The sequence below is a fragment of the Diplotaxodon limnothrissa genome, linkage group LG7, assembly GCF_057381915.1.
Source record: "Diplotaxodon limnothrissa isolate DT_005_m linkage group LG7, D_limnothrissa_male_GT1.1, whole genome shotgun sequence".
NCBI classification, from domain to species: domain Eukaryota; kingdom Metazoa; phylum Chordata; class Actinopteri; order Cichliformes; family Cichlidae; genus Diplotaxodon; species Diplotaxodon limnothrissa.
Genome location: NC_140602.1, coordinates 26,594,482 through 26,619,837, shown reverse-complemented (window position 1 = coordinate 26,619,837; position 25,356 = coordinate 26,594,482). Strand labels below are relative to the sequence as shown.

At 40.7% G+C, this 25,356-nt stretch overlaps 1 protein-coding gene across 4 annotated transcripts in view; it reads right to left on the bottom strand.

Annotated features, from left to right (window-relative positions):
- LOC146628386 (NT-3 growth factor receptor-like) overlaps positions 1–25,356 on the bottom strand; it is a 78,038-nt gene that overhangs the window by 33,401 nt on the left and 19,281 nt on the right. For all 4 annotated transcript variants that reach the window (XM_085357797.1, XM_085357799.1, XM_085357798.1 and 1 more), the window contains exons 3-6: positions 23,529–23,600; positions 17,249–17,320; positions 7,374–7,528; positions 1,544–1,686 (exon numbers count right to left, since the gene is read on the bottom strand). In XM_085357797.1, the coding sequence (XP_085213923.1) occupies positions 1,544–1,686; positions 7,374–7,528; positions 17,249–17,320; positions 23,529–23,600 (442 nt within the window). The remainder of the gene's footprint in view (positions 1–1,543; positions 1,687–7,373; positions 7,529–17,248; positions 17,321–23,528; positions 23,601–25,356) is intronic.

The window sequence follows — 25,356 nt, the reverse complement described above, 5'->3', positions numbered from 1 at the left end:
CCATCAGTGAGAACTTTGAAGATGAAACGAGGCTGGGTCTTCCAACATGACAATGATCCAAAACACACCGCCCGGGCAACAAAGGAGTGGCTCCGTAAGAAGCATTTGAAAGTCCTGGAGTGGCCTAGCCAGTCTCCAGACCTCAACCCCATAGAAAATCTGTGGCGGGAGTTGAAAGTCCGTGTTGCTCGGCGACAGCCCCAAAACATCACTGCTCTCGAGAAGATCTGCATGGAGGAATGGGCCAAAATACCAACTACTGTGTGTGCGAAACCTGGTAGAGACCTATAGTAAACGTTTGACCTCTGTTATTGCCAACAAAGGTTATGTTACAAAGTATTGAGTTGTATTTTTGTTATTGACCAAATACTTATTTTCCACCCTGATTTACGAATAAATTCTTTACAAATCCTACCATGTGGATTCATGGATATTTTTTTTTCACATTCTGTCTCTCACAGTTGAAGTGTACCTCTGGTGCAAATTACTGACCTCTGTCATCATTTTAGGTGGGGGAACTTGCACAATCGGTGGCTGACTAAATACTTTTTTGCCCCACTGTACAAAAAAAAAAAAAATCAGGGAAGTTGTTTATGAAGTTCTTATTGTATTTCAGGCACCTGCAGATGACAGCACAGAAAACTGGGTTAGTGCGACTTATTTGAAATGAGGTAAAGTCGAAGCTGGAGAATGAAGATTGTAGAAACCATTGCTTCCATTTGTAATCCTTTTTGTATTAATATACAGTATAGTCGCCAGAATTACTGAGCATAAAATCTGCTCGGACCAGGGTCTACCACCCTCGGCTGACAGGTTGGTAGAACAGCTGAAGACTAACAAAGAGGTGAGGCAGTTTTTGGGGGCTTGCTGGCTATGACGGCGGGTTCGTTCTCAACTTCACAGAGCTGACCAGCCCCCCAAAAGGGTGCCCCGAGTCTGGTTCGGTAGACGGGGCAGTGTTAGGTGGCATATGTGTTGGTGAAGAAGGCTCTCTGTGGGGAACCCTTGCTCTAAACCCCTGATTCTATTGATTATGGTAAATTTAAAAGTTGTCAAAAATGGTCATTAAAAAAGGAGGGTTTTTTTGGTATATGATCAGTTTTTATGTCCTATCCCAGGACAAGATCAGAATGCGATTAAACTTGTGAGTAAGCTTATTTTAATTTTGAGGACAGCCTGTTGACTCAAATATTAAATTAAAAGTAGTCTTGAGGCAGTTATTTCAAGCTTCTACGTGATTGTTAAAATCAACTCCCATAAAAAACAGGCAAGTGATTGAGCTACAACAATTAGTTGTTGCAGCTTTGTTAATTAACCCCTTCATATCAGTAGCTAAAGCTAACTTTTAAAATAAATCCAAAGAGTACAGTGGTCTCTTTCTAGTAATAATTATGTCAATAAATGATACCAAGAAGACATAGAAAAGCTATTTATGAAGGAACGTCCTGCTGCCATTTGGTATCAATTTACGGAATGCCGTCATTTCAAGCCTAGGATTAGTCCGTTCTCTGTGAAGTTGTGAATTTGTGCATGCCCTCCCTACCTCTTGTGCATTGATGGAGTGCAAGCCAGTGACAGGCCAATCCACTTCAGGTAATGGTGAACCAGAGCCATTACAGATTGCCGTTACTTGATCACCTTCGACAACTGTGAGGTTGCTGTGGCTGACGCTGATATCTGGTAGGTCTGAGAAGGGAATACAGAGAAGGAGAAAGAGAAAAATATGTTATCCTATGTTCCTCCTTCTTAAAGTATGTATTCACCAAAGTCGTTTCCATCCTTTTCACAAAACCCACCATCATCTGAACAATCTCTCCGTAACACCATACCTACCTAATACCTCCTCATCACCTCTGTTCCCTTCAGCTACAGGTCTATTAAAGTCTGCTCTAATCACTGCTCTCTCCACCCTGGGTATGCTCTACCACTGAGATTCAAACTGAAACTGATCTGATACCACCCCAAAGAGATTTTTTTTTTTTTTAAATGTTTGAAAATGGCTAAAATTTCCAACTGTGTTAGGTTTCAAGTTCACCAAGTTGTCACTGTGGATGTCCAGGTACTTGCCCCACCATATCAGCACCTTGTCCCAGCACAGACACAGGCCATGCAGCCATCCTCTTCCTGCTGAAATGACCACTAGATCACTAGGTTGTCTAGCGCTGTTCACATTCAGAAGCAGATGATTACTCCAAGAACACTTCACAAAATCGTTCACATGTGCTTGATCCACCTCCTACTGTACTGCTCATCACTAATACACTGTTCAAAAAACTTTGTAAAAACATCAGATATTAATGAGGAAAAAACCCTGCTGGATATCTACAGTAATATCGACTGATAATGTGTTAGGAACAAAAGGATGTCACATCATTGGTTGGAAATGAAAATGATCAACCTACATTGGGCTGAATTCAAGTACGCAACAAATTCCTTCTGACTCTCTCTCCTGACTTCGAGAAAGAAATTCATGCCTTAATTCCATCCAGGTTTGATTACTGCAACAGCCTTTATTTTGGAATCAGTCAGGTCTTCTTTTCTTTGCAACTAATTTTGAAGGGGGCTCCTCCTGACATGTGCATGCAAATAGAGTAAGACCATATTTCCGATTTTTTGACTTCTTTAGACTGACCTCCAGTACATTTTAGAATTTTTTGTCATTTTAAGTCTTTAAATAGATTAGCACGCTCTCACCTTTCCAAAATTTTAACAATGCACGTCTAATAGAACTTTAGGGTCAGCTGATCAGATTCTTCTGGTTTTCCAAAAGCAGACTAAAGCATAGAAAAGATCAGGCCATTGCTGTAGCTGCACCTAAAATTTGCAACAGTCTGCTTCTTTAAATTAGGAACTCACCAACACTTAGGTCTTCAAGTGTTTAAAGGTATTATCTTTACACCCATATCTTTACGCCCTTGTGTTTAAATGTGACACTATGTTTTTTTTCTTGTCTGTCTTAAGTTTTTTTCTGCATTTTCCTGCTCTGTTTTATTCCTTTTATTTATACAACACTTTTGTTAACCCTTTTTGTTTTTAAATTTTGATTATAAATAAATTGACCTAGCTCAGTGTGGACCAGGGCATCACTAAGATCCAGGACAGATGGAACCTGGTGGGATTGGATGGACTGAAACATAATGTCCCAAAGGGGTTCTATTGGATTTATGTCAGGCAAGCGTGGGCCCAGTCAATGGTATCAATTCCTTCATCCTTGAGCAATTTCCAGCATATTCTCATCTCACACCTAATGGCAGTGAGGATGCCGTTGCCAAGCATGTAGAGGTCTGTGTGTCCCTCCTATTCCTACCATCACTGACCCACCATCAAACCAGTCATGCTGAACAACATTACCGTCAGCATAATGCTCTCCACAGCTTCTCCAGACCCTTTCACATCTGTCACATGTGCTCAGGGTTCAACTGCTCTCATCTGCACACAATGCCAGAGGTGAAGCTGCCAATTCTGGTACTGGGCGACTGTGGCTCAGGGGGTTGGGAATTGCATCTGTAACCGGAAGGTCGCCGGTTCGATCCCTGGGCTCTCTGTCCTGGTCGTTTTGTCCTTGGGCAAGACACTTTACCCTACTTGCCTACTGATGTTGGCCAGAGGGGCCGATGGCGCGATATGGCAGCCTCGCTTCTGTCAGTCTGCCCCAGGGCAGCTGTGGCTACAACTGTAGCTGCCTCCACCAGTGTATGAATGTGAGAGTGAATGAATAGTGGTATTGTAAAGCGCTTTGGGTGCCTTGAAAAGCGCTATATAAATCCAATCCATTATTATTATTATTATTATTATTATTACTCAATGGCAAACGCTCATTGGGCTTCATGGTGCCAGGCAGTCAGGACAGGGCCCACTAGGGGATGTTGGGCCCTGAGGCCACCCTCCTAATTCTGTTTCTGATAGTTTGGTCAAAGATATTCACATCAGTTGCTTGATGGAGGTAATTTTGTAGCTCTGGCAGTGCTCATCCTGTTCCTCCTTGCACAAAGCAGCAGGTATTGGTCCTACTGATTGGTTAAGGGCCTTCTACGTCCTTGTCCAGCTCTCCTAGGGTCCTAGCATTTCCTTTGCCTCACCCTTTGGTCATGCTGCATTCTCCTCAGTTCTTCTCTGTGCCCGAACCTGAAGATGTTGGATTTAACCCTTTAATTAAGTAGTTCCTTTTGGTCACTAGCAATGCAAGGCTTATTGTTCATTTTGTTAGTCTGTGATGCAGCAAGGGAAACTGTTAATGTCTCCTCCATGCAGATTATAAAGTACTTTCCAGGCTCCAGACTCAAAGCAGACCTGCAGTGTCTTCACAGCCTCATGAACAACTCTTGTAGATACAATGTGTTGTTAAGCAAGAGGAACATACCTTGGTGTCAGCAGGACTACATTGTGGTCAGATGGTCAGAAGAGGGATTGCAGTGACAACAATAAAAACCCCAGAATTCAGGGCTGGCAGGCATTTTACCGAGGAAAGAGTGATGTTACATGCTGCATCTTCATCAGCTGATGGTTCAATGTAAACAACACCAACAATAACCGATAAGAAGTACTATGAATGCAGTCTAACACCGTCCAGATCAATATCTGGCCCACATAGTAACATGTCCAGGATTGTACCATTTTTCAGTCACTAATGCTGTCATCTGGGATGTGTGAGTTCAGCCATGTTTAGATGATGCACAACATACTAAACTCACAGTAGTCCCTCTGTGTCATAATCAGCCCTCTTTAATCTATCCTATGCTCAAGGAACTCACATTCCCCATGATGTTAGCTGGAATGGACAGGTTACATCTCTTATTTTCGAATCACTTAGCTTTACCCATGCAAGCCCATTGTCTCCTCCGGAAGAGACAGATTATTCTCCTTAGAATACCAGGTCTTGCTCACCAGTGTTAAAAAAAAACCTAAATTAAAGAAAAAAAGCCCAATGAGAAAAAAAATGTGTTTAAGTAGCAAAGTCATAAACACAAGGGCTACTGCAACAGCTTGCATCTCAACACAGCACCATGGTAATATGAATACAGAGAGACAGAACAAAGAAGAACAAAGAGATACACATTCTTAGACGATTGTGTTTTGCTTGATTACTTTAGTAAGAGTGTGCCTGTGTGTGTACAAAGGGGGGGGGGGGAAGAACAGCTATCTGCTGGAGCTGCAGGTCCAGTCAGTGGCAGGTGCCTTCTTCTTTGATCTTTGAACCAACAGGCAACTGATAACTGAACATATAAGAATAATTTAACCAACTAGCATTTCTAGTATACAGTATATGGTGTATGTTTGTGTGTGTGTAAAAAACATTTCTGCCAACATTTCTATTATTATTATTACTATTATTATTATTATTATTATCTTTTAATAACAATAAAAACAACAACAATAATCATCATCATCATCATCCTCAAGCTAGTGACTTTTATCCATTTTTGTTTAAAGGTGCTGTGTTCAGTTTTTCTCTCTGCTGATTTTATGAGGTTGACAGGGATACCTCAGTAGCATCGACAGACTTAAGCTGTGCAAACACTGTGCGATTTTTTCAGTCGCGTTATTCAGCTCCTGCTCAAACTGTATGATTGACTTGCAGGGGTTAGAAGTTCGTAGGTCACGATGCAGAGTCTCACACTATAAAGCCCGAGGCTCTGATGCGACCTGAGTGCTCACACTGTGCGTCCATAACATGAAGGTTATAGCAGAAAATCTGTCGCTCGCTCTCCCTCTCTCTTCCTCTCTGTCTTTCACTCACACAGACACGCACACCACCACCATCAACCTTGCTAAATTGCTAATAAAAAACTATGAACAGGCAGCTGTGATTGAGCAGCAATGTCCATCCAATTATTTTCACGGTTGTTGTAGTCGTGATAATTTTGTGAGGCCGACAAGATTTCAAACAGGTTTGATTTTCTTATGACCAAACGATTGATGATCGGGAGCTGGACGTGAGGTGTTAATCGCTTCTCGTTACCCATGTATACTACATGATGCACGACACACGATGAAGTCGGTCGCACGACTGAAAAATCGGCTCAAAATGGGCCAAAAATCACACAGCGTATGCCCAGCATTACTGAAAGAAAGACAAATGCTCTGACCATCATTTTACTGGCTGCATCTTGATGGATGCTCAATCATCCAGGTAAGTAAATCTCCAATAGCTGATTCTGTTCATATCACATCAAATTCACCAGGGAGGATATGAAAAGTGGCAGGTTAGCCTTCTTAGACTGTGAGATTTCCATCAGCAATGGGGGACATCTAAAAGCTGATGTGTACCGTAAACCTACGCATACGGATCTGTATTTAAGGTTTGACTCTCATCATCCACTGGAGCATAAACTGGGTGTCATCAGGACGCTACAACACAGAGCGAACACCATCACCACAGACACAGCGGCCAGGGAAGCAGAAGAACAGCACCTCAAGAAGGCCCTGAGTAAATGTGGTTATTCCAGCTGGACTTTTGTCAAAGCTGGGAAGGCGCCAAAAGCAAGCTCCAGCCGATCCAGGAGAAAAGGACAACCACTGCTTAAGCGAAAACCTGTAGTGATTCCGTACGTGTCAGAGCAGTTGAGACACATTTTTTCTAAACACCAGGTCTCTGTGGCTTTTAAACACCAATACACGCTGCGCCAAAAATGGGTCCACCCCAAGGATCGGGTCCCCCGACACAAACAGAGTAACATAGTGTACGCTGTTAAATGCCAGGAGGATTGTCAGGATTTATACATCGGGGAAACAAAACAACCTCTGGCAAAGTGGATGGCACAACACAGAAGAGCTACCTCGTCAGGCCAGGACTCTGCAGTCTATTCACACCTACAGGCCCGTGGACACTCTTTCAATGATGAGGATGTACACATCTTGGACAGGGAGGAACGCTGGTTTGAGTGCGGAGTCAAGGAGGCCATTTACATGAAAAGGGAAAGACCATCTCTGAATCGAGGAGAGCGCCTAAGGGTACATCTTTCGCCATCTTACAATGCTGTGATTGCAGCCATTCCCCAACTCTTGGTGAATGGTACTCATACCCATTGATCAATGGTCTTTGATCAGTGGGTTTTAGTCAGTGGTTGTTGATCAACGGTCATGAGAATTTGCATAATTAAGATTAAGGAACTGACCTCCCAGCCCATTGTTCCTTCAGTGGGCTGGTTTCAGTCATTGTGCAAATGTACTGTTTATAAGATGAAACCTGCAGTCAGCTGGGACTGAAGAAGTCACTTGGATGAGTGACGAAACATTTCTCCTACAAAACGCTACATCCAGATGAACAGAATCAACTACTGGAGATTTACTGGCTGCAATTAAATGGAATCAGCAGTCAGAATACCATGGTTAATGTGTATATTTAGAGTATAAATATAACCACACAAGCTTACCACAACTGCTGATGTTCATATCTTGAAGCAATATTCTCCTGTAGCTGTCAGCACAGTATAACTGCTGGCTGCTAAGACCTGCCTCTCCTCTCTGTTGCCATAACTGCAGCCAGCGAATCTCACAGCCACAGGTGAACACCACATCCTCCAAATGCCTGAAAAGAGAAGAGCACTGACAGAATTAGCAATGCTCTAAATCTCATACTCACCTTTAGACTCACTGCCAGCGGAACAAGAACGTTTGTCATTTTCAAAACTTTTTAAGAAGGTTCTGATTAGATGTTAGTTCTATAGAACTAGCATCTAATCAAGAAGTGCAATGTTCCATGAGGTGACTTGCTCCCCAGCGGGCCTAAGCCGAACACACTCCAGTTTGGAAGTCCTGGAATCCATGGCAACAAAGACTGGTGTAACAGTGAACATTAATGGGTCTATTTGGGTCTATTTCCTTTGAACTGTGCATTTTCAGGCTGGTGAAATGAATCAGCCAAGTAATTATATTAAAATAAATGAGTCAGCTTGTATTTAAGATATTTTTAGAAACTTCTGGCATAAATTTAGAGAAAGACAACCATACTGGAATCTTACCAACATCAGCACAAATCAGCTAGCTGGTATATAATGATGTGCTACGTGATCGCTAGCGACACAGCTATGTTAGCACAACTTTTTTCTACTCGATGAAAGTTAATGTGAAGTAGGGCTGCACGATTTTGCATAAAATGAGAATCACGATTTTTTGGCTTAGAATTGAGATCACGATTCTCTCACGATTTTCTTTTCCAGTATAAATATTTATTGCACTTATTAACTGCACATCAACTTCGTAACAGTTGAGACTGAACATAAAAACAATAAATAAACATAAAAACAACAAATGTCTCACGTTTTGTTGTTGCCGCAAAATGTTGTACTGCTTGAAATTCCATCTCCACCGTTGCTGGACACTGCGTGTATAGAGCAGGTAGTGCAACAATAAAAAAATAGTTGCGGGACGGCACTGTGTAGCGTTTGTCTAGGGTGTTATCATTTTCCTAAATCCCTCGTTTTGCACAGTGTTGATGGGAGCCATATCTTTGGTCAGGTGATAAGTGATAGCCTCCGTAATTTCTTTGTGCCTGCGGAAGTTCGACGGGTATAGGGAAGCGCTGTATAAGGTTCCCGTTATTGATGTTTGGGTGGTTGACCGGGACGGATTTTCTCCTGTCACTTTCTCGTCATCCCTGACGTGCTCTCCGTTGTTTTTTCCCTGCTAATTTTAGCATCACATGGCACAGCTTCTGTACCATGTGGTATAAGGCTCCGCCCTTGTCATTTGTTGAGCAGGAAGAGTGAGCGCTTGTTTTCATGCAGATTACGTCCCGGATCAAAATGCGGTACAATCGTCGTCGTCTTTTCTTTTTTTTTTTAATCGTTGTCATTTGGAAATGAGATCGCACATAAGTATGAATCGAGATCGCGATTTTCTAACGATTAATCGTGCAGCCCTAATGTGAAGGTTCCCGATGGTTAGGGACAAATGCAATCGCATGGCAGGATGCTGTAAACGGACCAAACTTCAGTCAGACAATACGAGGTTAGTCAAAATATACTATACATGGGAATAGAGCAGCTGCCAGAGAATTCAACATTAATGAATCAATGGCTAACCAAGCCCGAGGCTTGGGACTCCGGAGGCAGCCGACAGGTATCGACAGGCCAAGCGGAATGCGGCTCGGGCAGTGGCTGAAGCAAAAACTCGGGTGTGGGAGGAGTTCGGAGAGGCCATGGAAAAAGACTTTCGGACTGCCTCGAAGAGATTCTGGCAAACCGTCAGGCGTCTCAGGAGGGGAAAGCGGTGCTCTACCTGCACTGTGTATAGTGCTGGCGGAGCGCTGCTGACGTCGACTGAGAAAATTGTCAGGCGGTGGAAGGAATACTTCGAGGACCTCCTTAATCCCACTGACACGTCTTCCGAGGAGGAAGAAGAGTCTGGGGATGAGGGGAATGACCCGCCAATTTCCGGGGGCGAGGTTACTGAGGCAGTTAAACAACTCCTTGGTGGCAGAGCCCCTGGTGTTGATGAGGTCCGCCCCGAGTTCCTGAAGGCTCTGGACGTTGTAGGGCTGTCCTGGTTGACACGCCTCTGCAATGTTGCGTGGAAATCAGGGGCAGTACCTGTGGACTGGCAGACCGGGGTGGTGGTCCCCATCTTTAAGAAGGGGGACCGGAGGGTGTGTTCCAACTACAGGGGGATCACACTCCTCAGCCTCCCTGGGAAAGTCTATGCCAGGGTGCTGGAAAGGAGAGTTCGTCCGCTAGTCGAACCTCGGATACAGGAGGAACAATGCGGTTTTCGTCCTGGTCGCGGAACACTGGACCAGCTCTTTATCCTCTCCAGGATACTTGAGGGTGCATGGGAGTTTGCCCAACCAGTCTACATGTGCTTTGTGGACTTGGAGAAGGCATTCGACCGTGTCCCTAGGGGTGTCCTGTGGGAGGTGTTGCGGGAGTATGGGGTGTCTGGCCCATTGCTACGGGCCATTCGATCCCTATACAACCGTTGCAAGAGCTTGGTCCGCATTGCCGGCAATAAGTCGGACTCGTTCCCGGTGGGTGATGGGCTCCGCCAGGGCTGCCCTTTGTCTCCGGTTCTGTTCATAATTTTTATGGACAGGATTTCTAGGCGCAGCCAAGTGGCGGACGGCTTTCGCTTTGGTGGCCTCAGAATCTCATCTCTGATTTTTGCAGATGATGTGGTTCTGTTGGCTTCATCGGGTGAGGGCCTCCAGCTCGCACTGGAGCGGTTCGCAGCCGAGTGTGAAGCAGCGGGAATGAGGATCAGCACCTCCAAATCTGAGGCCATGGTTCTCAGCCGGAAAAGGGTGGAGTGCCCACTCCGGGTCGGGGATGAGTTCCTGCCCCAAGTGGAGGAGTTCAAGTATCTCGGGGTCTTGTTCGCGAGTAATGCGAGAAGGGAGCCGGAGATCGACAGACGGATTGGGGCTGCAGCTGCAGTAATGCAGACGCTGCACCGGTCCGTCGTGGTGAAGAGGGAGCTGAGTGTAAAAGCGAAGCTCTCAATTTACCGGTCGATCTACGTCCCTACCCTCACCTATGGCCACGAGCTGTGGGTAGTGACCGAAAGAACGAGATCGCGGATACAAGCGGCAGAAATGAGCTTCCTCCGAAGGGTGGCTGGCCTCTCCCTTAGAAATAGGGTGAGAAGTTCGGCCATCCGGGAGGGGCTCAGAGTAGAGCAGCTGCTGCTCCACATCGAAAGGAGCCAGCTGAGGTGGTTTGGGCATCTGACAAGGATGCCCCCTGGGCGCCTCCTGGGTGAGGTGTTCCAGGCATGTCCCACCGGAAGGAGGCCCCGGGGCAGACCCAGGACACGCTGGAGAGATTATATCTCTTGGCTGGCCTGGGAACGCCTTGGTATTCCCCCGGATAAGCTGGAGGAGGTGGCTGGGGAGAGGGAGGTCTGGGCCTCTTTGCTTAGGCTGCTGCCCCCGCGACCCGGCCCCGGATAAAGCGGATGAAGATGGATGGATGGATGAATCAATGGTACGGAAGTGGAGGAAGCAAGAAGAATGAGTTGAGTAAAGTTTGACTTATCTGATTGTTTTGTTTTGCTTAATGCGCCTTATAATCCTGTGTGCCTTATGGTCCGAAAAATACGGTATTTAAAAACCTTTTGTTACCCAATCTTTCCTCCATTCATTGGCATAGGACACAGGTGTCGAACTCCAGGCCTTGAGGGCCGGTGTCCTTCAGGTTTTAGATGTGTTCTTGATCCTACACAGCCGATTTAAATGGCTACATTGCCTCCTCAACATATCTTAAAGTTCTTGAGAGGCCTGGTAATGAACTCGTCATTTGATTCAGGTGTGTTGACCCAGGGGGATATCTAAAACCTGCAGGACACCGGCCCTCGAGGTCTGGAGTTCGACACCCCTGGCATAGGATACATTTTCATTGCTCTACAGATGATACCCAACTTTATTAGAAACCAGATACTTACTCTGGATGGCATTACCTTGGCCCAGTAACACTGTGAGGAATCTTGGAATACTTTTTGACCAGGATATGTCCTTCAATGCACATATTAAAGAAATTTGTAGGACTACTTTCTTCTATTTGCGTAATATCTCTAAAATTAGAAATATCATGTTTCAAAAGGATGCTGAAAAACTAGAATTAGAATTAGAATTCAACTTTATTGTCATTGCACATGTCACAGGTACAAGGCAACGAAATGCAGTTTGCATTCATCCAGAAGTGCTTTAGCCATGATATAGATATATTACAGTATATATTAGCAATAATATAGATATGTGAGTATATTACAGAAATGGGTCTATTATGGTATGTTATAATGTACACGGTATGAAGTATGTTATGAATATGCTATAACTATAAGTATGTACAGGCTGTATTGAGTACAAGCTATGTACCGGCTATAAACAGGATATAAATATGAAAAACTATACAGAAATATGAGCTATACAGCTATACAGAAATGTGAACTATGCAAGTTATAAACAGTTGTAGATTTAAAATTTATCGTATGTACAGAATGATTATTTACACAGAATTATACAGTAGTGCAGTTAAGATAAGTGAGATATGTGGATAATGTCTACAGAGGCTATATAAAGTGCAAGTGGTTGTGAGTGGTGGTTCAGTCCATGTTATTATTGTGTGTATGAGGGTACAATTGTCCATTGTGTGTGTAGGTGGTTGTGGGTGTGTGTATGTCCAGTCCATGTGATAACATGGGTCAGATGTCAGGAGGCAGAGTTCAGGAGTCTGACAGCTGTGGGGAAAACTAGTTCATGCATTTATTACTTCTAGGCTGGGCTACTGTAATTCATTATTATCAGGTTTTTCTTGAAGCTCCTTCACTTGAAATCACTTGAAAAATTTGTATTCAAAATGCTTGGAAATATTTTGCCCTTCAGTTTTCAGGCTCTTCTTTTGTGGATCCAGCTCCCAGTTTAGACGTGGGAGGGAGACACATTCTCAACTTTTAAGATTAGGTTTAAATCGTTCCTTTTTCCTAAACCATATAGTTAGGGCTGGATCAGGTGACTCTGAATCCTCCCAGGCTTCTTGGGGTTTCTCATAATGCACTGGGCGCTTCTTCTTTACTTGCCTCTTTCTACTCTTAGTTATTATTAATTTCTGTCTTTTGCATCAGATGTCTGCACCTTCTGCCAGAGGTTTTTTTTTCATCTGACAGGGAATTTTTTCCTTCCCACTTTTGCCAAGTGCTTGATTGTTTTGGTTTTCTATTATTGTAGGGTTTTTATCTTAAAAAGCACCTTCAGGCAACTGTTGTTGTGGTTTTGCGCTATATAAAATTGAATTAAATGTGCTATTAAATAATAAATACACGGCTGCATTTTTTACAAGCACTACAAAACAGATGGGGAGATGTGTCCGGTTTGATGCTCAAAAGCTACTTATTTGGTGCCAGTTCTTTACAAAATGGTATATTTATATCAATAATTGTGCATCATTGTCAAATCTTTTGATCACTAGTTATCATTATTGTCTGAAAACATTTCTATATTACACTTAAAAGAAATGGAGAATGTTAAAAAGGAAACTATCAATACATTATTTGTTTATGGGAATAAACATTTAATACATTTGTATTAACCTCTGCTTTAAACCAACATCACCAATGATGATCCTCTACACTAGAGCAGGGCGATATGGCCAAAAATATTTATCACGATATATATATATGAAAATTTGCGATAACGATATAACTGACGATATAATTGATGCGAGACAAAATACAACTCCACAACATTACTAGCGCAAAAAGACAACCTTCCATTTATTTTCACTTAAACAAGAAGCTGTTTTTTATGTACATTAAAGCTTTATAAAAACGTAACAGTGCAAATGCAAATTCCTTGCTGAAAGTTTAACCAAAAGGCATTTCCAGTAGAAATGGGCTGACATATCCTGAGCATAACCATGTATAATATCCACTGAAGTTAAAAAGAGGTGCTTTGCAACATTAAACTGCAGTGTGCAGTACGCATTTTTCGGACCATAAGGTGCACGGGATTATAAGGCACATTAATCGAAACAAAGCAGTCAGATAAATCAAACTTTATTAAACTCATTCTTCTTGCTTCCTCCACTTCTGTACCTTTGATTCATTAATGTTGAATTCTCTGGCAGCTGCTCTATTCCCATGTTGTTGCAGTATATTAATGACTAACCTCGTATTGTGGATGGATTATCTCAGTTGTTCTCCTGACTGAAGTTTGGTCCGTTTACAGCATCCTGCCATGCGATTGCATTTGTCTCTAACCATGAGGAGCCTTCATGTTAACTTTTATAAGTGGAAAAGTGTTAGTGTTCGTCCTCCAGCTTCACTGTGTATGTTATACTAACATAGCTGTGTCGCTAGCGATCACGTAGCACATCATTGTATACCAGCTAGCCCAACTTCAGTAACCCTACAAACGTCACTGCTGTTTAGTTTCCTGTCTTCATTTATGTTGGAAGTGATAGCAGAGCTGTACGTTTGAATTTTTTCAGAAATCTCTCAGTCAGAACATGCAATATCATGCTTAGGTAACTAGCGAAACTAGCGAGCTAACGTCCGCTAGCTTCCTGCTAACTTCTAACTCTGTTAAATGTAATAAATTTTGTTTTCATGGATGCCTGGAAGTTAAACTTCATAGATACACCTGGTAAAGCAGCAATTCTGATCGTTTTATTAAAGATGAAAGAATTTAGACAGTTTTTAAACTCTCAGTGATGCTGCAGTGTTCTTTTGACCTGAAGTATACGGAGTTTAGGACCCAGATTACTCCCAGATTTAAGAGCATCTTAGTCCGACAAATACGACAATAACGACGGCCGCTTGCATGTTCTGCAAAAAAATGTGCTTTGTTGTGTATCTGACGGACAAACACCAAACCAGTTCCACATCACTGAAGTTGCACCATTTTTACAAACCAAATCTGGTTCATCTGTTTCACTCAACAATCGGCCATGTGCGTATGAAAACAAAGGCTCTGCGCATGCTCGTTTTACTCATATTCTATCGCGATATTTCATTTTCCTATCGTTGCCTAACATTATACCGGTATTACCGTGAACGGTATAATATGGCCCAGCCCTACTCTACACCATATTTGGGTCAGTTTCTTTTTTAAAATCTTTTGGGTTTTTTCAACATTGGGTTGTGCAGCATGACCTTATCCCCCAGAGTGAGAATGTCAGTGTTCTCTTCTAATGTCATGTTCTAAGGTGTCTGAGGGAGAACCTTCAGAGGAAATGATGTATGGCATCATCTCATGCCTATCTCAGAGCACACTGTAAAAAACACTGTACAAAAACTATTTTTTGTTCATCGCTTACCAAATTTGCCATGCTGAAACTTTATAGATAAGAATACAGATAAGAGAGAAGCAAATAGGGAGAGATAATATATTGGGTTATTCTCACAAAGCCTCAAACATAAGATTGGCCAAATCAGCAAAAGCTTGTAATCTGTTCTTTAAACTTTTTGATCTTCTATATTCCTATTATTATAATGTAATATTTATTTTACTGGATGCAGTCTTGCACCATCTAGAGATTTTTCTTTAGATGCACTTGTGGTATCAATTTGAAGCTCCTACATTGCATTCTCCAGTTATCATATTCAGAATTTAGGTGTCTACGCCACTGATGGGGTGATGACACCATCGGTCTTTTATGACGGAGGGGTAAAAAGTTGGCACTATTGAAAATACTGCTTGCCATGGCTATCTGTGGTAAGCAGACAAAATGCATGATATGTATCAATTCTCTCCTAAACAAATAAACCTTCTGAAAATATTGCAGACAAGTTCTGGATACACTACTATAAACTTAAACGCAAAAAGAAAAACACAAAAAAACTTCAAAAACTGAAAATGATTTGGATAATAAAATGAGAGAGTCAAAAATCAAAAGGAGGATCAACCACTGAGAAGAGTGAAAATGTAATAAAACATGGCCTTTGTATCATCTGCAAACTTAAAGTCTAAGTTGCTGGTGTCTCAGGATCAGACAAAGGCTACGTTCACACTGCAGGCAAAAGCGCAACAAATCCGCCATTTTTGATCCTATGCGACCCATTTCCGGTCATGGTATGACAGTTTGAACAGCACAAATCCAATATTTTCAAATCCGACCTGGGTCACTTTCGTATGTGGTACTGAATCCGATACATATCTGATGTTTTAGAAAGCAACTGCTGTTTGAATGGTCATGTCGCATTAAATCCGTCCTTTATGTTACTGACACAAGACAGAAGCCAATTATCAGCGCCGGAGAAGACAAATGAGAAAGCATGGCGGCGGAAACTGGAGATGGAGCAAGTCAATGGACAGAAACTGAGGTTTTGGACTTGATTAACATATGGGGGAAAAAAAAAAACATATGGGGAGACAATTCTATTCAAGCTAAATGACTCCGTGTCCATATAAACCTCTGAGGTAGCAGCCACTGCTCCAAACAAGGCTATTGTTAAAGCACGGACTTTTTTCTCAGTGTCCTTCTTTCTCTAATTAATTTGTCAAAATTCTGTCGGTTACAACACCTACTAGCTCTGTAGCCACCATTTTTACTTCTGTAAACAGAGCGGGTTGTGTGTGACGTCTTCTTTTCCTCATGTGGGCCGCTTTGAGGGCCGTGAACCGTTCACACTAGCGCGCGTTTGCTGTCACATTTTATTTGTAGTGTGACCAACCAGACAAAAAAAAAATCGGATTTGATCAAAAAACCGAAATAGACCTTTTAGTGGGTCTTGGATGAGTTTTGAACCACTAATTTGTATTCTTTCTGCAGAATGCTGGTTTTACTGAAGTGAACTCCCTGTATCTTTGTATACACAGTAAATTATAGTGCATTGTTAGTATATCACCCTGTGATTGGGACATCACAACAATTTGCCTCATTAAGTAAATCTGACTATCATATAAAACTTAAATTCCTCTTATTTTCCTTTATTAATCTGCCGTGTAACTCATTTCCTTCTCTATGTTCAGCATTTCTATGACTGCAGAAAAATTTCCTCCATCCATCAGTTATCCCAGCTAACCTGAAGTAAAAATTATGGTTATCCTAAAGACTGCAATACAACAAAGTACATTACTAATGAAAACTGATTATACAGAAACTTAAGCACATTTTTATCAGTTAATATAGATCATAATCTCGAGGTTATATAGCATCGACTCCACTTTGTTTATTATGCTGATGGTTTTAATGAATGTTTGGATAGCCAGTTAAAAGGAAGAATTCTTACTTTGAGTTATCGATTATGTCACTAGTTAGCGAACAAACTAATGTAAGTCTATTAGCCACAACCAACCAACCGCATGACGTCATGTTGTGGCGTTGTACTGACAGAAGATGGCGCTATGCATGTTTTTCAAACTTTAACTTCGGGCACTGATTTCTTAAATCCAGCGTCACAGACACTGTTCATTTTTGAGAGCAGAGCTTAAGGGTGTATATTAGCCTGTATGTGTGGAGCATTTCATGTTCCCTTTAAGGTTGGTAGTTCGATCTCTAGCTGCTCCAGTCTCCATTCTGCATGCCAAATATCCTTGGGCAATGTTTGAATGCATGAATGTTAGCTAGACAGCACTTAGGTGTAGATAAAATTGCTTGTATGAATGTTTGTAAATGGGTGAATGAAGTGTGTTGTTTAAAGTGCTTTGAGTCTAGAGTAGAAAAGGTGCCACTGAGGTGCCATTTCAGGACATAACACAATTCACTGATCATATTAACTCGGTTGAAAAAGACATCAACCCATTTCCTTGCAGATGTATTCAGGTCTACTGTGTGTCAGCAGCAATGAACTAAGAAAAAGACATGGGTCTACTTACAGCTCCAAAAGCGGCAGATGTTCAAAGATCTGCCAGGACAACGTGGTCAACATGGGGTTCTTGGACAGGTTTCTAAGAAAGAGAACAAGAAAGTAACAGAGAGTGTCAGAAACCTCACTTCAACGTGACAATAAAAGCTCATGGATGTTAGGTTTTCTACATGATGTTTTGTAATGAGTGCAAAACACGAGGGAAAAGTGAAATTCATAAAAGAGCAGAATTCCACTTAGGGTGTTTAGTCAGTTTAAATCGACTCTGGTTCATTTTCCCACTTAATGAAAGTTGTTTGAGCAGATGTGAACAGTAATAGTGTTTCTGACCACTGGTATACCACAACTGTACCCTTTCAACAGCTACCAAACGTTAAAGGACCTAGCTTGTATGAGCCTTATGGGATATTTATATAAAGATCCTCCAGCCTCAAACGGTATTACCCTTCAAGGACCTGCAGTTCAGAAAAGCGCCCCTCAGACAGCCAAACCCATCTGTTCTCTGATTCGATAGTTAAATTTGTGATTGACATGACATTGACCAATCAGCTGAAAGGAAGAAAAATCGGGTCAAAATCCATACTTGTAAGTTGAAACCTGAGTGCAGCGTTTCACACGTATTTTTTGGCTATGTCCACACACAAATCTTTTTTACGCACACACAAATTCTTTTTACACATATAAATCCTGATTTACAAGTACAAAATATTTATGACCACAATTTGAGCCCATAGCACTCCCTCACAACTATAGGAATAAGCCCAGGTTTCTCTTCAGTGCTGCAAAGAGGCTGACAAGGAATCAGAGCTCTGTTTAGCCGAGTATTCCTTTAACTTGAAATAGGCAAGGCAAGGCAAGGCAAATTTATTTGTATAGCACAATTCAACAACAAGGTGATTCAAAGTGCTTTACAGAGACATTAGAAACAAAAACAAATAAAAAGCATGATTTAAAATTGATTAAAACAAGCAAACAAACAAACTAACTAAACACACACATTTCACACCTGTTCGCGCGATCTGAACCCTTATCGTAAGGGGAGCTACCAGTCCTTCTGTGGACGAGCTACTTTCTATTTTAAATTTCCTGAATTTAAAGTACTCTCTAGACCCAGTCTAGACCCAGTTGGGGAGCTACCCAGAGCAATAGTGAGGACTTCACAAATTTCTTCATAATTAACCATAAAGAACCAACCATTCCTCAGATACATCATTAGGTACAACCACTTTTAAAATAAAGAACTGCTGATATTTACTTGTATTGTCTTTCCTCAGTGATTTTTCAGTCACTTCAATTACTTCCTCCAAACCATTAACATATCTACTTGACTCCAGATCCTACCATTAATTCATTCTTTAATCTGAAATATGATCAATCTTTATAGAGATCTGTATCACATGCTTTTAAGGTTGCAATAATTACACCACTTTTTTAAAAAGCAAAGGCTTTTTAAATTAACTGATCATCTACAAAAGAGCAGTTTATTCAAAGAGTTACATTCAGCATTTAGAGTTTACCACAGCTGCATGTTCTCCTTAAATTGCTGGCTGCCTTCTTATGGCTTCTTATCTTCTTATGGCTCAGTGTGTGAAGAGGACTCTCCATGTACGTGAACAAACCAAGGATAATTATGGAGTTCCACAGGGTTCTGTGCTAGGACTAGTTCTGTTTACATTATACATGCTTCCCTTACGCAGTATCATTAAAAGTTATAGCATAACATTTTCACTGCTGTGCAGATGACACATAACTTTATCTATCCATGAAGCCAGATAACACACACCAATTAGTTAAACTGCAGGAATGTCTTCTTGAAGACATAAAGACACAGATGACCTCTAATTTTCTGCTTCTGGCTGTCCCTCCCCAACCCTGGTTCTACAGGAGGTTTTTTCTTGTTAAAATGTACTTTTTCCTTCCCTCTGTCACCAAAGCACTTGCTCAAAGGGGGTATATGACTTTTGGGGTTCTGTCTGTTTTCTTTGTATTATTGTAGTGTCTTAACCTTCAAATATAAAGTGCCTTGAAGCAACTGTTGTTGTGACTCGCTGCTATATAAATAAAATTGAACTCAGTTGAAAACAAATACTAGTGAGCTTATGGTCAATGTACTAATTGATTACTTGTCCTGACCTCCTTTGATAGAACACAGAACAGGTATTTAAATAATCACCCTGCAGTGGTTTGAATCTCATTTATCTGCTTCCATAAGAAAACTGTGAAAACAGCAACACACACACACACACACACACACACACACACACACACACACACACACACACACATCAGATGTTCTGCAGTATGTTCTTGCTTTCATCTGAACTTTTGTATAGTGATAGGATTAAAGCAGCTGATAGTGCTTTGTCCTTTTCAGCTGAGAAATTAGAGGGTGGAAGAAAACACAGAGAAGGAAAAAAACAGAAAGAGGAACAAAAAAATTTGGAGGAGAGGAAGAAAAATTTATTAGAAAAGCGAAGCTGACGGTTTGAAGAAGAGACTACCACTCACACCACAAGCAGTGATGAAGAATATGTAGCCCACTGAATGCACACTACTGGTCAAAAGTTTTAGAACACCCCAATTGTTCCAGTTTTTAATTGAAATTTAGACAGTTTACGATTTCATTACACTCTGAAATGAAAGCATAGTACAAATAAGCAATTTGAGTTAAAAAGAGAAATTGTGGAATAAATTTATAGACCAAAATGTATTCTAAACCACCTTTGGCAGATTTAACAGCTGCAAACACCTGTGGCATTCTTTCTACAATAGAAATAAATATTCAATATTAACATTAATAAAACTATTAGTAATAACAAATATTATTAAGAAATTTCTTCCCATATCTTTTGCAGAAATTCCCATAATTGTGTGGCACTTGTAGGTTGCTTTGCTTTCACTCTTCTGTCCAGTTCATCCCAAACCAGTTTGATGGGGTTTAAGTCTGGAGACTGTGCTGGTCACTCCATGTTTTCAACTGACTGTCTTGTTCTTTTTTTTCCTAAGGTAGTTCTGGCATAGACTTATGTTTTGGGTCATTATCTTGCTGTAGGATGACCCCTGATCAATTAGGCGCATATCAGAGGGTATTGCATGGCGCTGCAGAATGCTGTGGTAGCTGTTTTGGTTCAGTGATCCTCTCACTCTGTACAAGTCAACAACCCTGGATCCAGCAAAACAGCCCCAGACCGTCACACTTCCTCCTCCATGTTGGACAGTTGATGCCACACACTGTGGAACCATCCTTTCGTCTACTCTACGGCGTACAAAGATCCTGAGTGATGAACCAAAGATTTCAGATTTTGATTCATCAGTCCGTAATACCTTCTTCCAGACTTGAGTAGTCCAATGATGGTGTTTAATGGCCCAGAAAAGCCTCTTTGTCTTATTCTGACATCTTAGCAATGGCTTTCTTGCTGCAACTCATCCTGTCAAACCTGCAGCTCAAAGTCTTCTCTTGACAGTTGACAATGAAACTTGCTCACTACGACCTCTATTAAGCTGTGCTTGAAGCTGTTGTGCTTTGAGCCACCTGTTAACTCTCAAAAACTCACCCTCTGATTCAGTTTCTTTTCCTTTTTATGGTGAAGGAAACTGGAATCACTGACACCTTGACTTTCTTTGCAATTTCTCTGTAGGAAAGACCTGCATTTATAAGTGTTATGATGGTCTGTCTCTCTTTCATTGTTAATTGCCTTTTTCTTGTCATTTTTGTAGCAACACAGAGAACTATTGTTCTGCAGTACAATAATGTTCCATTGATACTAATGAGGGTATGCTGCAACAGTGTGTTCCAACATAAACCCTTATGCAGACAGAGGGGGTGGTAAGTAATCCTGAAAAGTTGGAACACCTGTAGGAATTAGTAGCACCAGCTTTCAAGACTTGATAAACCTTCATAGCTGCAGAACAGCTTTACATTGTTGACCCATTTTGTGTTCGTTGAAAAAAGCTTTTTTGTATAATTCTGAAATGTAGATTATTTTTCAGTTTTAGGTAACCTTAGCTTATTTTTTTCAATCTCTGGCAGTTCACCACTTACATTTGTACCATTTCAAGCTATCCATTGGACAAACCTGCTGTTGAGGACTGCGCTTGAATATTCCCAGTACATTTATCTGACAGCTGTAGCTTTTAGCTAATTCTAATCACCAAAAGAAATATAATTCTCCATCTTCTCCAGCAAAGTTCTAGGTGCAGCAAAACTTTTCATTTCAGATTCTGTGAGAGTAAATGAAGTGCACATGACAATTAGCTTTCTTAAATGGGATTCAGTTTTAAGTGTCATCAACTTGTCCATTTCCTGCTACAACAAACCAAAATGCCCACTGCTCACAAACAATAAACTCTGTTTTTCTCTTCTGTGGTCACAAATTCTTTGATTTTGTTCTATTTGTTCCTCTCCTCTTCTTTCAGCTGGTGATGTAAGAGTGTTTATTATTCATAGCTGCTGAGATCCAATACCTCATCAGTATTCCACTCAGGATTGGGAGAGAAAAAGCATGCAAGAAATATAAAATACATATTTTTTTATGTAATTTCTGATGAGTCTTTAATGCTGTTTGACAAACAGCATTAAAGAGTCGAAATGTGATCTTTGGATGTATTTTGCTGTACCCAGTGATTCACAATAGAGGTAAAAATAGAAAATATAGTGATGATAAAAATCCAGGTCTCATTTTATAAAACCCTCCTTATTCCTGTCAGCCTTTCTCTATACAAACCAGTAATCACAGATCTTACTGGCAGCACTTCCTGCTTTAAAATAATTTAGAGCATAAAAATTACATGAAATTAGAAAAAAAAAAGTATTTCACTCACAGTACTGCACACACTACCACAGTGTCATAATCACTACAACTGATCATATAAGACTAATATTCTACCATTCTCAAATTTCTGTTTGTACTAACGACCATTGTGTTGCATGTCATGCACTCTGAGGATGGTGGGACTACAGATTTATCTTCAACCTTCTTAACACACACACACACACACACACACTAATTTATATTGCTCAAGAACATAAGTGTGTGATGGTAAAGTGCAAACTGCATCCAGCTAGCCAAGAACCCAGACTGATGTTAAAGCCGAGTGAATGCTGACCTCAGCCCAGCAGTCTGACCCTGACCTTTAACAAATAACAAGGGGTTAAACAGTCTGTCTTTCTAACTGTTCATGTTTCTAAAGTAGAATCGCTGTGGCTGTCAGCTTTGTGTTCATGCGTAAATACTAAGAGAAAGAGTATGTGTCTTCATAGTATAGGGATTTGTGTTGGTATGTGGGACGATAGTCTGTAGGTTTATATTATAAAATGGTAAATATGTTTCAGGTCATTTTACAAAGGAACAAGAAAGTAATGTAATATGTAACAAATTACTTTCTTTGGAGAGTAATAAGTACTGTAACGAGTAATGTGCAATAGATTACTTTTTTGAGTAATGACCTTAACACTGATCACAACAAAAATGGGAAATGCCTCCGACATGCACAAACATTTGTCCACACAGCATGCAATTCCTTGGCGAAACCAAACAGCCACTCCTTAAACCATTTGATTTTAGAACTGAAGCAGCCTCTTGGATGAGAGGTGAAACATCTTCACAAAACTTTAAAAAGTCCAGTTGCTTTCTTTCCAAGCTCCTGAGACATAAATAAGGACAGCTGTAATATTAATGTATCTACATGTGATCTACATCTGAATCTGTGATGGGAGTTTATGGGTAGTGGAATCAGTGCAACACTCCCTATACTCATGGATCCATGGATGACTGCATATATTACAGTAATACATATCTGTAGTGACTGTAGTGAAATCTTATCTGAGTACAATACTAAACACAAGCACTGGTGATTAGTATGTGCTATTTTCAGAAGTGACAGATGTGAAATGACAGGTGTTGTTGCGGTCAGTCATTCACTCTGTCTGTGACACAATACTGAGTGTGTGGTTGTTTCATGTGTCAGTCTAAGTTCTGTCTGTTCTGCTCACCAAACCACTAATTGTGCTTCAGTTTTAATAGAGTTCCCTGCTTGTAAACACTAAAAAAACTTTAAAGGGACACAATGTTTATTTCCATTAATACACTCTGCTACTAGTTTATTAGGTTTTTTTATCAGTCCAATTCAAAAGTGTCCTGTGTTACTGTGTTAAAGAGACAGTCGATATGTGCAGGGTGCAGCATGGACAGGACAAAGGGTTTGTATGTGCCCAAAAACGGTAAGTGTTTCAGTATCAGTATTATCAATCAAGTTTTTGTGTGTGTGTGTGTGTGTGTGTGTATACTCACATGTAGCGCAGGTGTGGGTTCTTGGAGAAAACGCGAGCCTGGATCGTATGTAGGTTGCTCCTCATAATGGTTCTACCACACACACACAGAGACAAAGAAGAGAGAAAGCACTTTGAATAACTTTCAGCTCTGTTACTCTGACAAACAGACAATTAAAAATGAATGAACGAATGAGCAGATAACAACTTAACAACTCGAGACGATTTATAGTTGGATCAAAATCAGGTCAACTACACAACAAATGTGAAAATCAGTGAAAGTATATTATTATTAGAACTTATTATCCCACTTCTGACAGTGAGTTTCTTGCTTGAAACAGCGCCAATGAATGGATTATTTTCCATTTTTGCTCGTAGTACATCTGTATATTTGCTCTCTGCTTAACTTATATACAGTGGCTTGCAAAAGTATTCGGCCCCCTTGAACTTTTCTGCATTTTGTCACATTACAGCCACAAACATGAATCAATTTTATTGGAATTACATGTGAAAGACCAACACAAGTGGTGTACACGTGAGAAGTGGAATGAAAATCATACATGATTCCAAACATTTTTTACAAATAAATAACTGAAAAGTGGGGTGTGCGTAATTCCAATAACATTGATTCATGTTTGTGGCTGTAATGTGACAAAATATGGGAAAGTTCAAGGGGGCCAAATACTTTTGCAAGCCACTGTATATGTCATGTGAAAGTGTATGAAGAGAGCTGCACAACAACCAACATTTAGCATATACCTGTAGAAGCAAAAGATTTCAGCCAATTCTGGTCCACTTTAAATCCGGAGGGGAAAGTAGGCTGTGCGAGTTAATAAGCAGCACTGCCCAACCGTTGAGGCAGCAGTAAATCTGACAATTTTTAAAGGTCAATGGCCAACAACTAGCACATTTTGCTACTCACTCTTTCACCTGTACTGTAACAAATGTTATTTACAACATTTAAAGAAATAAGTTTGGTCTCAAGAAAAGTGAGGCCAAAATTAAGAAAGGTGTTGTTGCTGGTTCTAAAAATCCATGATCTGATATTTAATGATGAGTTAAAAAGGAAACTCAAGTCAACTGAATGAGTGGCATGGGAAGGATTCATACAGGTTGTCAATCAGAGCACACAATTACAAAGAGCTTTGGATAACATGAAAGCACATCAGCTAATGAGTGACAGAATGTCAGTGAAGATGCACTTTTTGAAATCACACTTTGACTTTCTTCCACCAAATCTGGGCGATGTCAGTGATGAGCTAAGGCAAAGATTTCATCAAGATACGAAGGTGATCGAAAGTAAGTGATTTTGGTTTTTTTGGAGATCTTTGCTATTCCACAGTGTTAAGCGCACTAATTAATAAACTAAACAGATTTACAACAATTTGCTCACCTAGAACATGCTGAAAATCATTTAATAGGAAATTATATATCAGCACAGTATTATGTATGTCTGTGAAATAAAGCTATAATAGAGGCTATTTAGTGTTTTCTATGAGAAACATTAATGGAAATGGTTGTAGAGTAATAGCCTCCAGAGAACCAGCCTATTCATTGATGTCCTCTGTGATGGACATTTGTTTTCGTTCTCTATCGTTTGACTTATTTGAGCTACTCTACTAAGTCTTGATGTACTAAAAAGAGTACAACCTGGGCTTTCCATTGATTTCTCATGTGTTTGTGTGGCCTCTATTAGATCCAAAGAGAAAGGAAATCACAACAAAAGTTCAATGGAAAGATTCTTTTTTCCACGGTTCTGAGGAGGAAAGTCCAAACGATAGTGAGCCTTTCTAATATTTCCCTAGAAGTGCCTCTTAGTCCTTAACCAAACTCTTAATACATGTTAAGAT